At 41.5% G+C, this 12,254-nt stretch overlaps 1 protein-coding gene across 1 annotated transcript in view; it reads right to left on the minus strand.

Moving 5' to 3' along the window:
- Positions 1 to 12,254, minus strand: part of LOC120927742 — a 73,709-nt gene that overhangs the window by 12,149 nt on the left and 49,306 nt on the right. Inside the window, exons 13-17 of the mRNA XM_040338630.1 lie at positions 11,515 to 11,605; positions 6,751 to 6,843; positions 3,509 to 3,537; positions 911 to 999; positions 722 to 814 (exon numbers count right to left, since the gene is read on the minus strand). Of these exons, the coding sequence (XP_040194564.1) occupies positions 722 to 814; positions 911 to 999; positions 3,509 to 3,537; positions 6,751 to 6,843; positions 11,515 to 11,605 (395 nt within the window). The remainder of the gene's footprint in view (positions 1 to 721; positions 815 to 910; positions 1,000 to 3,508; positions 3,538 to 6,750; positions 6,844 to 11,514; positions 11,606 to 12,254) is intronic.

The raw sequence follows: 12,254 nt of genomic DNA on the forward strand, positions 1-12,254 counted from the left end.
CCTCTCTTTTTCCCCCTTTTTTTCCCCTCCTTTCCCTTTCTCTTGTCCCCTCTCTTACGCTCTCTCCTTATTTCTTTCCTTCTTCTTTGCGCTCACTTCTTCTCTCCCCTTTTTTTTTGTTTTATTTTTGTGTCCCCGATTTTAGTTTTACTCCCCACAATTTAGTGGATTACTCCACGCCTTATTTCCCGAGCATTACTGCTCAGTTACTTTTTGTTGACTAGAGGGCTATTGTTGCTTGTTTTTTCCCACTATTGTATATGCCTTTTAATGTGCACTTTCTAACTGTGCCATGTTATGTTCCTTGTCTATATCCCCTACGTGGGATTATTGCAGCTGTTCTTATTTCTTGAAAACTTCTAATAAAAAATTGTACCAGAAAAAAAAAAGGATACTACACTTAGTCTGATTTAATGCTACTGTATAAACACATAGGGGCATATGCTGCATGCTACATGGAATACTAAACACCATGATGAATGCTGCTATATGTTTACAGTTTACTGTAAAGTAAACTGTTCTTCAATTAGCTGTAGCTCAAGGCCAGGATAAGAAATTCACCTTACAGCTAGAACAAATGCAACAAACATAATGGCCACTAGGTGTCACTGTTGCTACACAAAGTCTGTTGTTCCTTCTAAAATAGATGCTTATTGCTGGGTGGTAACAATCTGCTTGTATCCTACATGCTCCTGTAAAATGTGATAAAATTCAGTCTTACACATGTCTGCAGAATTCATCATGTGCTTTACCAGATCAAGCACCACAGTGTTGGCTGTTTTTCCATTGACTTCTTTAATAGAGGGCAGTGTCCCTGGGAAAAAAAACAAATTACATGGACATCATAGATCACATAAGTCTCCATAGAAATTTTTACTAGAGACAAATTTAATTAACATTATCAACAAACCAGCGTCCTGTCCAGGAGACAATGGAGTGGTAGTTAGCCTTCTCTCTGGAGGGGTCTGTGAACTCACTGAAGGTGGCGGAGCCATGACACTGGAACAGAACACATTACAAACCTTAGGGGCTATTACATCTATGAGTATTGGAACAGTTAGCACTCCAAATCCATACATGCACTGCAAGTTCAGTTCTTCATACTTAACTTTTTATCTTTTGTAATCATTCTTTGTACTTTGTCTACTCATGTATGCCGTGTGCATGTATGTATGTATCTGTATCTGTATGCAGTGTGTATGTATTTGCATAGGTGGTACAGCTGTGCTTTTTATAAGAGGGTGGCGGTGAAAAGGATCAAAAGGAGTGACGTGCGCTAGGCTGTATATACTTATAAATCCTAAACTACCCTGTTTCCCAGAAAATAAACCCTACCCCGAAAATAAGACCTAGCGTTATTTTCGGGGATGGCTGCAATATATGTCCTACCCCAAAAATAAGCCCTAGTTAAAGTCATTGTAAAAACATGTAACCCGGTTTGTAAAACGATTATACAATGTGTATATATATATATATATATATATATATATATATATTTATTTATTTTAGGGTTACAACCTCTAAAGCGGTTGTAAACCCGCATATACATTTTTTTTTTACACCTGCAAGGCAAAAGCCATAATGAGCTAGTATGCACAGCATATTAGCTCATTATGAAATACTTACCTCGGAACGAGGTAGGGAACTTACCTGGTCCACGCCGAGCTGAGCGTGTCTTCCGGGTATCGCCGCTCCAGCGCTGTGATTGGCTGGAGCGGCGATGACGTCACTCCCATGCATGCGCGGAAGATTTCATTCCGGCATGGGTCGGCGGGGCCGGCCCTTCAGCCGAGGATCTCCCCTGCGCATGCGCCGCTGCAATCAGCGGCGCATTGCGAGGGGAATATCTCCTAAACCGTACAGGTTTAGGAGATATTCTTTATACCTACAGGTAAGCCTTATTATAGGCTTACCTGTAGGCAAAAGTAAAAAAAGTGGGTTTACAACCACTTTAAGATTGTCATGACATGACTGTATTTGAAAAAAGTAGAATAATGTACATACCATAAATAAAAAAGGCATCCCCTGAAAATAAGCCCTAGTGTGTTTTTTGTAGCCAAAAGTAATATAAGACCCTGTCTAATTTTCAGGGAAACACGGTTTGTACCATACTTCTGACCCTTGTGGTCTTTGCATTACCTTCTCCTGACCCCCTCAAATTGTACATTTAACACCTGAAACCTATAAGTTACCCACCCCAGCCCCTGCACTATGTACGTTATCCACCTTGGACCCCTGTACATTACATATTCCTGCCACCTACACTCTGTACAGTACATACCTTTTTATTTTTTTTATCAGAAAACAGCTTTATTGAGAAAATGTACATGGTACAGACTTCCAGGATGAAGAAAGGATACCATTGAAATATAACAGTGACAAATGGGGGTGTAAAAGACATAACATGATACCAAAATGTCATAAAGCATTAGAACTCATCGATCATGACTCATATAGAAGAACGCGGAAATTAGGCCTGTTAGCAGGATGGAGAGGAAAAGTGGGTACAATTTGATTGTTAGTCCACTAATATGTATGTGGCTTATACAAAAAAACCAATAATTAAGTACACGTCCCAGCACGTGATAGCCATTTGTCCCATATGTTTGTATATTTATGTGGGCACCCCCTCTGTTCATATATTAGCTTCTTATAATTCTTATTCTTATGCCCTGTACACAAAGTTGGATGTTTTTTCTGACGGAATTCCGCTCAAGCTTGGCTTGACTTTAGCTGTCGGAATTTCTGCCAGCAAAAGCTTGAGAGCAGGTTCTCAATTTTTCAGATGGAAAAAATTCCTATCGGAAAATTCCTTTCGTCTGTATGTAACACACGGTCACACAAAAGTTCTCTGAACCTTTGAGTGTTAAGAACGCGGGGACGTACAACCCTACGACAAGGCGAGAAAAAGATGTTCAATGCTTCCGAGCATGCGTCAAATTGTTTCCGAGCATGCGTGTTTTTTTTCCCATCGGAATTCCATACGGACGAACAGATTTTCCGATAGGATTTATTTTTGTCTGAAAAATTGAGAACCTGCTCTCAAGCTTTTGCTGGCAGAAATTCCGACAGCAAAAGTATGATGGAGCATACACACGGTCGGAATTTCCGATGAAAAGCTCACATCAGTCTTTTGCTGGGGAAAATTCCGCTCGTGTGTATGGGGCATTAGCGTTAAAATATTAAGTGCGGTATTGACATCTCTTTTACAGTCTTGAATCGAAGACATTACATACTTTTAACCCCTGCATTCTTTATGTAGGCGTAAGTTTTAAGCCCCATTTACTGTTACCAAAATGGTGCCACATCTACTGCTCCACTCCCATTCTCAGGAATTATAATTTTCAAAAGTTCAAGGTATGCTCATGGCAAAAACAGAGATTTTCTAGGCTTCTTTTAACCGCAAGCTTGCTTTTGAAGACAAAGATCTCTGTAGTGATTATAACTAAGCAACAGACTTACAGTACGCACTTTTTACTGATCATCGCCGCCTATTATATGTCATTACCTTTCTATGGAGTGTCCACCAAAAGATCTCTACAACAGAAAGAGAAAGATGTAAAAATACTGTTTAGATAACCTAGGCCTATTCTGCACAGATACAATGATTAAAGGGGTTTTCCACTTTTTTTTAAGTTTATTAAAAGTCAGCAGCTACAAAAAGTGTAGCTGCTGGCTTTTAATAAACTGACACTTACCTGCTCCACGGCTCCAGCGACGCGCCGGCCGGGGCTCCGCTCCTCGCCCCCCCTCTTCATTCTTAGTGTGGGCACCCGGCAGTGACAGCTTTCGGCTTCACGGCCGGGCACCCACTGCGAATGCGCGAGTGGCAGTGCGTATGCGCGAGCGGTGCGGCGCCGTCCGTTTGGACAGGCGCTCGCCTACAGGGAGGGACTGTGAAAAGGCGATTAAGCTAATCGCCTTTCCAGCCCCTCGGCGGAAGGAGGAAGTGGGACAGGAAGTCCCCTTCTCCTGAAGCCCCCACTCCCCCCCCAAAAAAATTACATGCCAAATGTGGCATGTAAGGGGGCGAGGAGTGGGTTAAGAGGAAGTTCCATTTTTAGGTGGAACTCCTCTTTAAAGAGGCATTAAAGTTAAAAGTTGAAACTTCATTATGCAAATCCAGTAAATGTATGACGTTTAAAAATATGCAGCACAGCTACAGTAATGTATATCATATGACACTGTGGGGTTGATTTACTAAAACTGGAGAGTGCAAAATCTGGTGCAGCTTTGCATGGTAGCCAATCAGCTTTTAACTTCAGCTTCAACTTTGACCAAAAAAAATGGAAGCTGATTGGTTTCTATGCAGAGCTGCACCAGATTTTGCACTCTCCCGCTTTAGTAAATCAACCCCTATGTCCTAAGTCAAAAATTGAAAGGAGACAAGTCTAGAAAAGCATCATAGAATATAATTATGGTCAACTTTTTTTTTTTAAACCTCCATTTTTTTTTTCTAAACATTGCAATGGTTTTAGAAGCAGATTTTGACTTGCTCCTGTTTTGTATTTATTGAGACAGACAATGCATATCATAGTCACATGAACAGCAATCATATATTGTAGTGGAACCTAAAATATGACATCTGAAAAAAAAAATTGATATCATTTTTCCCATTCAAGTTTGTAATAATAAAACAAACACCAGCAGTTGCTGCTTTTTGAGGCTCCTAATTGTGGTTAGAATTCTGGATTAAATAAGACATTGCTCCCTCTGTGCCCATGGAAGTTAAAGAAAATATTGAAAGAGGAGAATAAGAATAAGGAGAATAAGATTTAACCTTCATGGGGTGCTACAAAGATTAGATTACAGAGATTACTCTTATCTAAACTATAAATAAAATCTAACTCACTCATTTTGTGTTGTTAAGATATCCTCCTACACTCTACAATCTGCTAGATTTATCACTGAATGACTTGTCCAAAACAGGCAATGACTGCCCCACCTTTAGTGTTGGCCTAGAACCTTATTGCTTTACATTGGAAGCATACCTAATCCCCTCCTCCGCTCAGTCCATGCTAGATCCATATTCTAGAATTAAAGCCATAAACTTATGGAGTACCTACACCCGGAGTACATAAAACTACAAAGAAACACAGTGAATTTTGAGAACTATGAGAACTCTCAGAACATTTGCTTAGAATTACTAGTTAAATACAATTTACTCTGTAATCTGTCATTTAGTGATAAATCTAGCAGATTGTAGAGTGTAGGAGGATATTTTAACAGATTACAAGATTACAGAGTAAATTGTATTTAACTAGTAATTCTAAGCAAATGTTCTGAGAGTTCTCATAGTTCTCAAAATTCACTGTGTTTCTTTGTAGTTTTATGTACTCCGGGTGTAGGTACTCCATAAGTTTATGGCTTTAATTCTAGAATATGGATCTAGCATGGACTGAGCGGAGGAGGGGATTAGGTATGCTTCCAATGTAAAGCAATAAGGTTCTAGGCCAACACTAAAGGTGGGGCAGTCATTGCCTGTTTTGGACAAGTCATTCAGTGATAAATCTAGCAGATTGTAGAGTGTAGGAGGATATCTTAACAACACAAAATGAGTGAGTTAGATTTTATTTATAGTTTAGATAAGAGTTTTATTGGCATGACTAGTAAATATGTAACAAAGAGGCAATATCCTCTTGATATCTCCAGCAAATATTGGTATTCCCGGTATAATATCACATGTAGATTCTCAACAAGATATTGAATTAATTTTCCTTGTTAAGCATTCATATAGACTTTTTGCTTGTGTCCTTTCCTAGTAATATTTTCCCATGCCCATATGTAGGGGTGCTTAGTGAATGGATCAGAAGATAAGAAGTTAAAGTGATTGTAAAGGTTCTAAAATTATTTTTTAAAAATAACAAACATGTCATACTTACCTCCGCTGTGCAACTCGTTTTGCACAGAGTGGCCGCAAACCTCGTCTTCTGGGGTTGCTCGGCGGCTGTCTCGGCTCTTCCCCGCATCAGATAAGCCCCTACGGGAAGCACTTTCCCAAGGGGGTTACCTTGCAGGCAAACTCCCGAGTCCAGCAAGTGTTACTAAACCCAAAACAGTAAAATCAGTCTATATATGCAGTAAAGCATGCTTGTTATAATCACTGTGGAACCTAATCTCTCCAATATATCTCCTGATATTTACAGAGCCAGTTTGGTGTGTATTGCTAGAGAGTTTTTTTTCCTTGTGGGGGGGATGCATGTGATCGGACCAGGGCTAATCATCACCGTCCAGACAAAGGGTCAGGGTTCCTGCATTCTCATAGGACAATCGTGGGAGAATGAAAATTCACCTACAAACTTTAACCAGACACTCATAGAAGTCACAAGACTGCTCTAACTGCTGATGAAAAAAAAAGTATTTAGCGGTTTATATTTACTAAAATAATTGCATTTCCATGTACTGTGAGACCAGATATGGTGAAAGCAGACTCCTGGGTTTAGTAACACTTTAAGTAGTGAAACAAGAATAACTTTGACATCACAGGAGTGTGCACCTTTAATAACAGGTGAACAATGGCAGCCCCATATCTGTGCATTGATAGGTTCCTTTTGATTCAGTCAAATAGAGCATTCTTTGAAATAAACAAAATCTACTGTAACTTCAAAATAAGAACAGGAATGGGTTAATATTCTCTGAAAAAAATATATGAAACACACTTTTTTCCCTTTCTTTTTTTCTACAATTTAACTTATTTCCTGCTTTTATTGCAGTGTAGAGTGTTCGATTTAATAACGATTGATTTTTTACCCTTCTTTGCTGTAACAGCCTTCTGACTTCACTTTGCAAGTCATTTATCTGCTTGGTTGCCCGCTTCTCTAATTCATAGTTCTGCTGCTGCTCCTGGTAGAAAATAACAAAATTAACTCAAAATGACATACTGTGTACAAAAAAAAAAAAATGAGCATCTTCAGTTTTCATTTGGCACATCTCATATCATATTCACAACAGATGAATATGATTGATATAATTTCCATTTAAAAACACATTTAATTCCAGTACATAGGTGTGAAGAAACCACATAGGATAGAGCTTCTACTAAACATTAACTTATATGCAGTAAAAAAAAAATATTACAGGAAAATGGACAAGATGGGGTACGCCCTAAAAAAAGGGGTTTAAGAGAAGAAGACGATGCATGCCTTGTGTTCCTTTGTTGTTCCTTTGGCCACCTACATAAATAATAAAATGTTCTGCTGTTTACGCTTGGATCAGAAAATAATAGCCCGGCCTCATGTGGCGAGACCATGCATGATAAACCATATAAACTGTTACCTGTTTTGTCCCAACTCTATTTGAACACATGTACACACATTTGATGTGAGCATCCATCTTTGTACAACAATTATTGTGAACACATTTTTCAGTGGTCAGATAATGTATACATGACCGTCTGTCTTTAAGAGTGTAAGAGCACCTGCAAACCTTCACCACTATTGCCTCCTAAGCTTTCATTTCCCTCTGCTCATCTTTATTCCTATACTGGTATTCTTTACTCCTGCACAATGCCAGATTACACTGTGCCTCATACTACAGTGATGCTGACAGTGTCTGGTGAATGGACAGACTGTCTTCACTACATTCATCATAAAAACTCATTGCGCTCAACCCAAAACATAGTTTATTAGCATATAGGGTAAAGATCCTTGAATTTAACACTGGTATTGCGTTTTAAGCCTAATCACATGATTAAGGCCACTCTAGGCTGATGCAACATTCATGGATTTTACCTGTACGCTAATAAACTTTTATTTTACCACAAGCACATGCTTAAGTGCCGGATTTAACCACTTCCATACAGGGCACTTACGCACCTTCCTGCCCAAGCCAATTTTCAGCTTTCAGCACTGTCGCACTTTGAATGACAATTGCGCGGTCGTGCTACAATGTACCCAAACAAAATTGACGTTCTTTTTTCCCCACAAATAGAGCTTTCTTTTGGTGGTATTTGATCACCTCTGCGATTTTTTTTTTGCGCAACAACTAAAAAAAGACTAAAAATTTGGAAAAAAAATTAAGTTTTTATTTTTTTCTGTTAATATTTTTGTAAATAAGTACGTTTTATTCTTCAATTACGGGCACTGATATGGCGGCACTGATGGGCACCGATGAGGTGGCACTGATGGGCGCCGATAAGGTAGTACTGATGGGCACCAATGAGGTGGCACTGATAGGCGGCGCTGGTATGCGGCACTGATGGGCGCTGGTATGCGGCACTGATGGGCACTCATAGGCGGCACTGATGGGCACTCATGGGCGGCACTGATGGGCACTCATGGGCGGCACTGATGGGCACTCATGGGCGGCACTGATGGGCACTCATAGGCGGCACTGGGCACTCATAGGCGGCACATATGGGCACTCATGGGCGGCACATATGGGTGGCACTGATGGGTACTTATGGGTGGCACTGATGGGTATTTATGGGTGGCACTGATGGGCACTGGGCACGGGGTGGCACTGATGGACACTGTGGGGTGGCACTGATGGACACTGAGGGGTGGCACTCCATGTTGCCAATCAGTGCCCATTTGTGGGCACTGATTGGCATCTTTTTTTTCTGTTTTTTTTTTATTTATATTTTTTACAATTTTTTTTTTTTTTTGCCCATTTTTTTTGCCCATTTTTTTTAATTCCCTGGCGATCCGAGGGGGCGATCCGAGGGGGGGGCTGCGCTGATAAACAATCAGCGCGAACCCCCCCTGTCAGGAGAGCCGCCGATCGGCTCTCCTCTACTCGCGTCTGTCAGACGCGAGTGAGGAAGAGCCATCAACGGCTCTTCCTGTTTACATCGTGATCAGCCGTGATTCGACACGGCTGATCACGTGGTAAAGTGTCTCCGTGAGAGACACTTTACCTAGATCGGTGTTGCGGGGTGTCAGACTGACACCCCGCAACAACGATCGGCTCAATATCCTGAGGACATCATATGACGTCCAGTCAGGATCAGACAACCTCTTTGCCGCCGTCAATCTGTCATTGGCGGGCGGCAAGTGGTTAATATACACTGCTCAAAAAAATTTAAGGAACACTTTCAAAATATATCAGATCTCCACGGCAAAAATCTCATGCTGGATGTCTATACTGATATGGACTGGGTAATGTGTTAGACATGAAAGGATGGCACATCATTTGATAAAAAGAAAAGACACTTGAGAAAGGAGCGCGCAGTACCTCTACAGACCAGCGCAGGCTCTGAAACGCGTTGTGTAGTTTCTTGACCCGTGTCAGCCACCATCCCTCTGACGTCACCATCATCAGACGAGCGGCTTGTCTAAACAGCGCTCATACACAGTTACAAGACTCGGCTCTCCCGGCTTCAGAATCAAGTTTTCTTCACAGACTGCAGGCATAGCCCGGCTCCACTTGAAATACCATCACTTCCACCCCTGTTCCTGCTATTTTAAATGTAAGTGTTGGATACCTGCACCTGTTATTACAATTAAACCAGATGACTTAGAGGCGCTTTTTCCTGTCTTTTCTTTTTTTCATGTATGCTTGAGTTGACTTCACTCTTGGAGAGCAGCCCTTGGTTATCTGATGAAATTTGCCCAGTGAATACATCTTTGTTGCATGGACTTTTTGTATTCATATTTATGGACTACTAATATTTAATTTCTGAAATGCTGCTGTCACTACATCATTGTTTTTATCTCTAATACTGATTGTCTTCAATGAACTTCCTGAGCGCTGTAATCCTGTGTTATTTTTGCACATCATTTGATGGAAATGAAAATTATCCACCTACAGAGGGCTGAATTCAAAGATGCCTCGAAAAGCAAAGTGAAAAAATGATGCGGCAAGCTAGTCCATTTTGCTGAAATTTCATTGCAACAACTCAAAATGGTCCTCAGTAGTTTGTATGGCCCCCAAGTGCTTGTATGCATGCCTGACAACATCAGAGCATGCTCCTAATGAGACGACGGATGGTGACCTGGGGTATTTCCTCCCAGATCTGGACCAGAGCATCACTGAGCTCCTGAACAGACTGAGGGGCAACCTGGTGGCACCGGATGGACCGAAACATAATGTCCCGGAGGTGTTCTTTTGGATTTAGGTCAGGTAAGAGTGGGGGCCATTCAATGGTAATAGTTTCTTCATCCTCCAGGAACTAGCTGCATGCTCTCGCCACCTGAGGCCGGGCATTGTCGTGCACCAGGTGGAATCCAGGACCCACTGCACCAGCGTAGTGTCTGACATTGGGTCCAAGGATTTCATCCCGATACCTAATGGCAGTCACGGTACTATTGTGTAGCCTGTAGAGGTCTGTGCGTCCCTCTATGTATATGCCTCCCCAGACCATCACTGACCCACCATCACACCAGTCATGCTGAACGATGTTACAGGCAGCATAAAGTTCTCCGTGGCTTCTCCACACCCTTTCATGTCTGTCACATATGCTCAGGGTGAACTTGCTCTCATCTGTGAAAAGCATGGGGCACCAGTGGTGGACCTGCCAATTCTGATGTTCAATGGAAAATGCCAACCGAGCTCCATAGTGTCCGGCAGTGAGCACAGAGCACACTAGAGGACAACTGGCCCTCAGGCCACCCCCATGAAGTCTATTTCTGATTGTTTGGTCAGAGACATTCACACCAGTGGCCCGCTGGAGGTCATTTTGTAGGGCTCTGGCACTGCTCATCCTGTTCCTCCTTGCACAAAAGAGCAGATACCGGTCCTGCTGATGGGTTAAGAACCTCTATGGCTCTGTCCAGCTCTCCTAGAGTAACTGCCTGTCTCCTGGAACCTCCTCCATGCTCTTGAGACTGTGCTGAGAGACACGGCAAACCTTCTGGCAATGAAACGTATTAATGTGTCATCCTGGAGGAGTTGGACTGCCTGTGCAACCTTTGTAGGGTCCAAGTATCACATTGTGCTACCAGTAGTGACACTGACCCTAGCCAAATGCAAAACTAGTGAAAAACAGTCAGGAAAGAAGAGATGGGGAAAAAAAAAGTCAGACACCTTCACCTGAAAAACCATTCCCGTTTTGGAGGTCGTCTCATTGTTGCCCATCTAGTGCACCTGTTATTAATTTCAATTAACAGGAAAGCAGCTGGAACTGATTAACAACCCCCTCTTTATACACCCCTCCCTCTCTGCTACTTAACTGACCAGATCAATATCCCAGGAGTTCTGATTCAAAAGTGTTTCTTTAATTTTTTTTGAGCAGTGTATATCTGTCTTTACAGCATAGTGGCAGAACGACAGCAATATGTTATTCATTACTTTTTTATATACTATTCTTTAATGCCATTCATAATACCTGAGCAAGATCCCAAAAAACTAACCTGTTTTTATGTAGGTCTGACAAGTAGGTGATTTGCTATTTTAATTTTATTTTTTTTCATTCGTTTTTGTAAGCTGTATTAGCTTCAGCTAACCAATCAAGTGCAATTTTTTTTTTAAAACTGCCAGTACATACTGTAACTGAAGTAAACACAGATATCACACATCTAAACAAAAATATTTAGCAAATCAGCCTTATATAGTGAAATAGGATATTACTCGAACCTGTCTAAGTTGATTTTCAAGATCAGATTTCTCCTTTTCATATTCCCTCCTGGTACCCTCCAACAGTCTGTTCAATCTTTCTTCCTCTTGCCTATATTACAAAAAAATATATACAGTAATATGTAATAATGACTCCAAAAATCCATCATAGTTGACCAAATAATTATATAATGTTTATCCAAAGATAACCTCTTTAGACCATTCACTGTCATGTATTTAGCTAAGCAGATTGCATACCAACCAGAGTCCTAGTACTTGGTGGAGGATTGGGCTGAGATTGCATGGTGTTCCACTGCAACCATGGGCATCCGCTCCATAGGGCAAGGGGGGTTGTTTGCCCCCCCCCCTGGAATCACAAGGGAGAGCCAGAAGCAGGGCTGAACTGGCCCTGGGGCTGATTTAAGTGGTGACTGCAGCGCTCCCCTTCCCTCTAGTTGTCCCTTATTTAGAGTGCCTGTCCCTCTTCTGGAATCAAATCCATTTGTCACTCATTCCAAAAGGTTCATCTTTTTGACCTGAAATAAATATACTGTCAATATAGTGTAGTCTTTCAATCAAGGGAAAGGGGTGCTGTGTAATGTAAAGAAGTCCAGTGATGTAGGGTGCTGTGTAATGTAAAGGGGACCAGTGATGCAGGGTGCTGTGTAATGTAAAGGGGTCCAGAGCTGTGGGGTGCTGTGTAATGTAAAGGGGTCCAGAGCTGTGGGGTGCTGTGTAATGTAAAGGGGTCCAGAGGTGCA

The sequence above is a fragment of the Rana temporaria genome, chromosome 2 (genome assembly GCF_905171775.1).
Source record: "Rana temporaria chromosome 2, aRanTem1.1, whole genome shotgun sequence".
Lineage (NCBI taxonomy): Eukaryota > Metazoa > Chordata > Amphibia > Anura > Ranidae > Rana > Rana temporaria.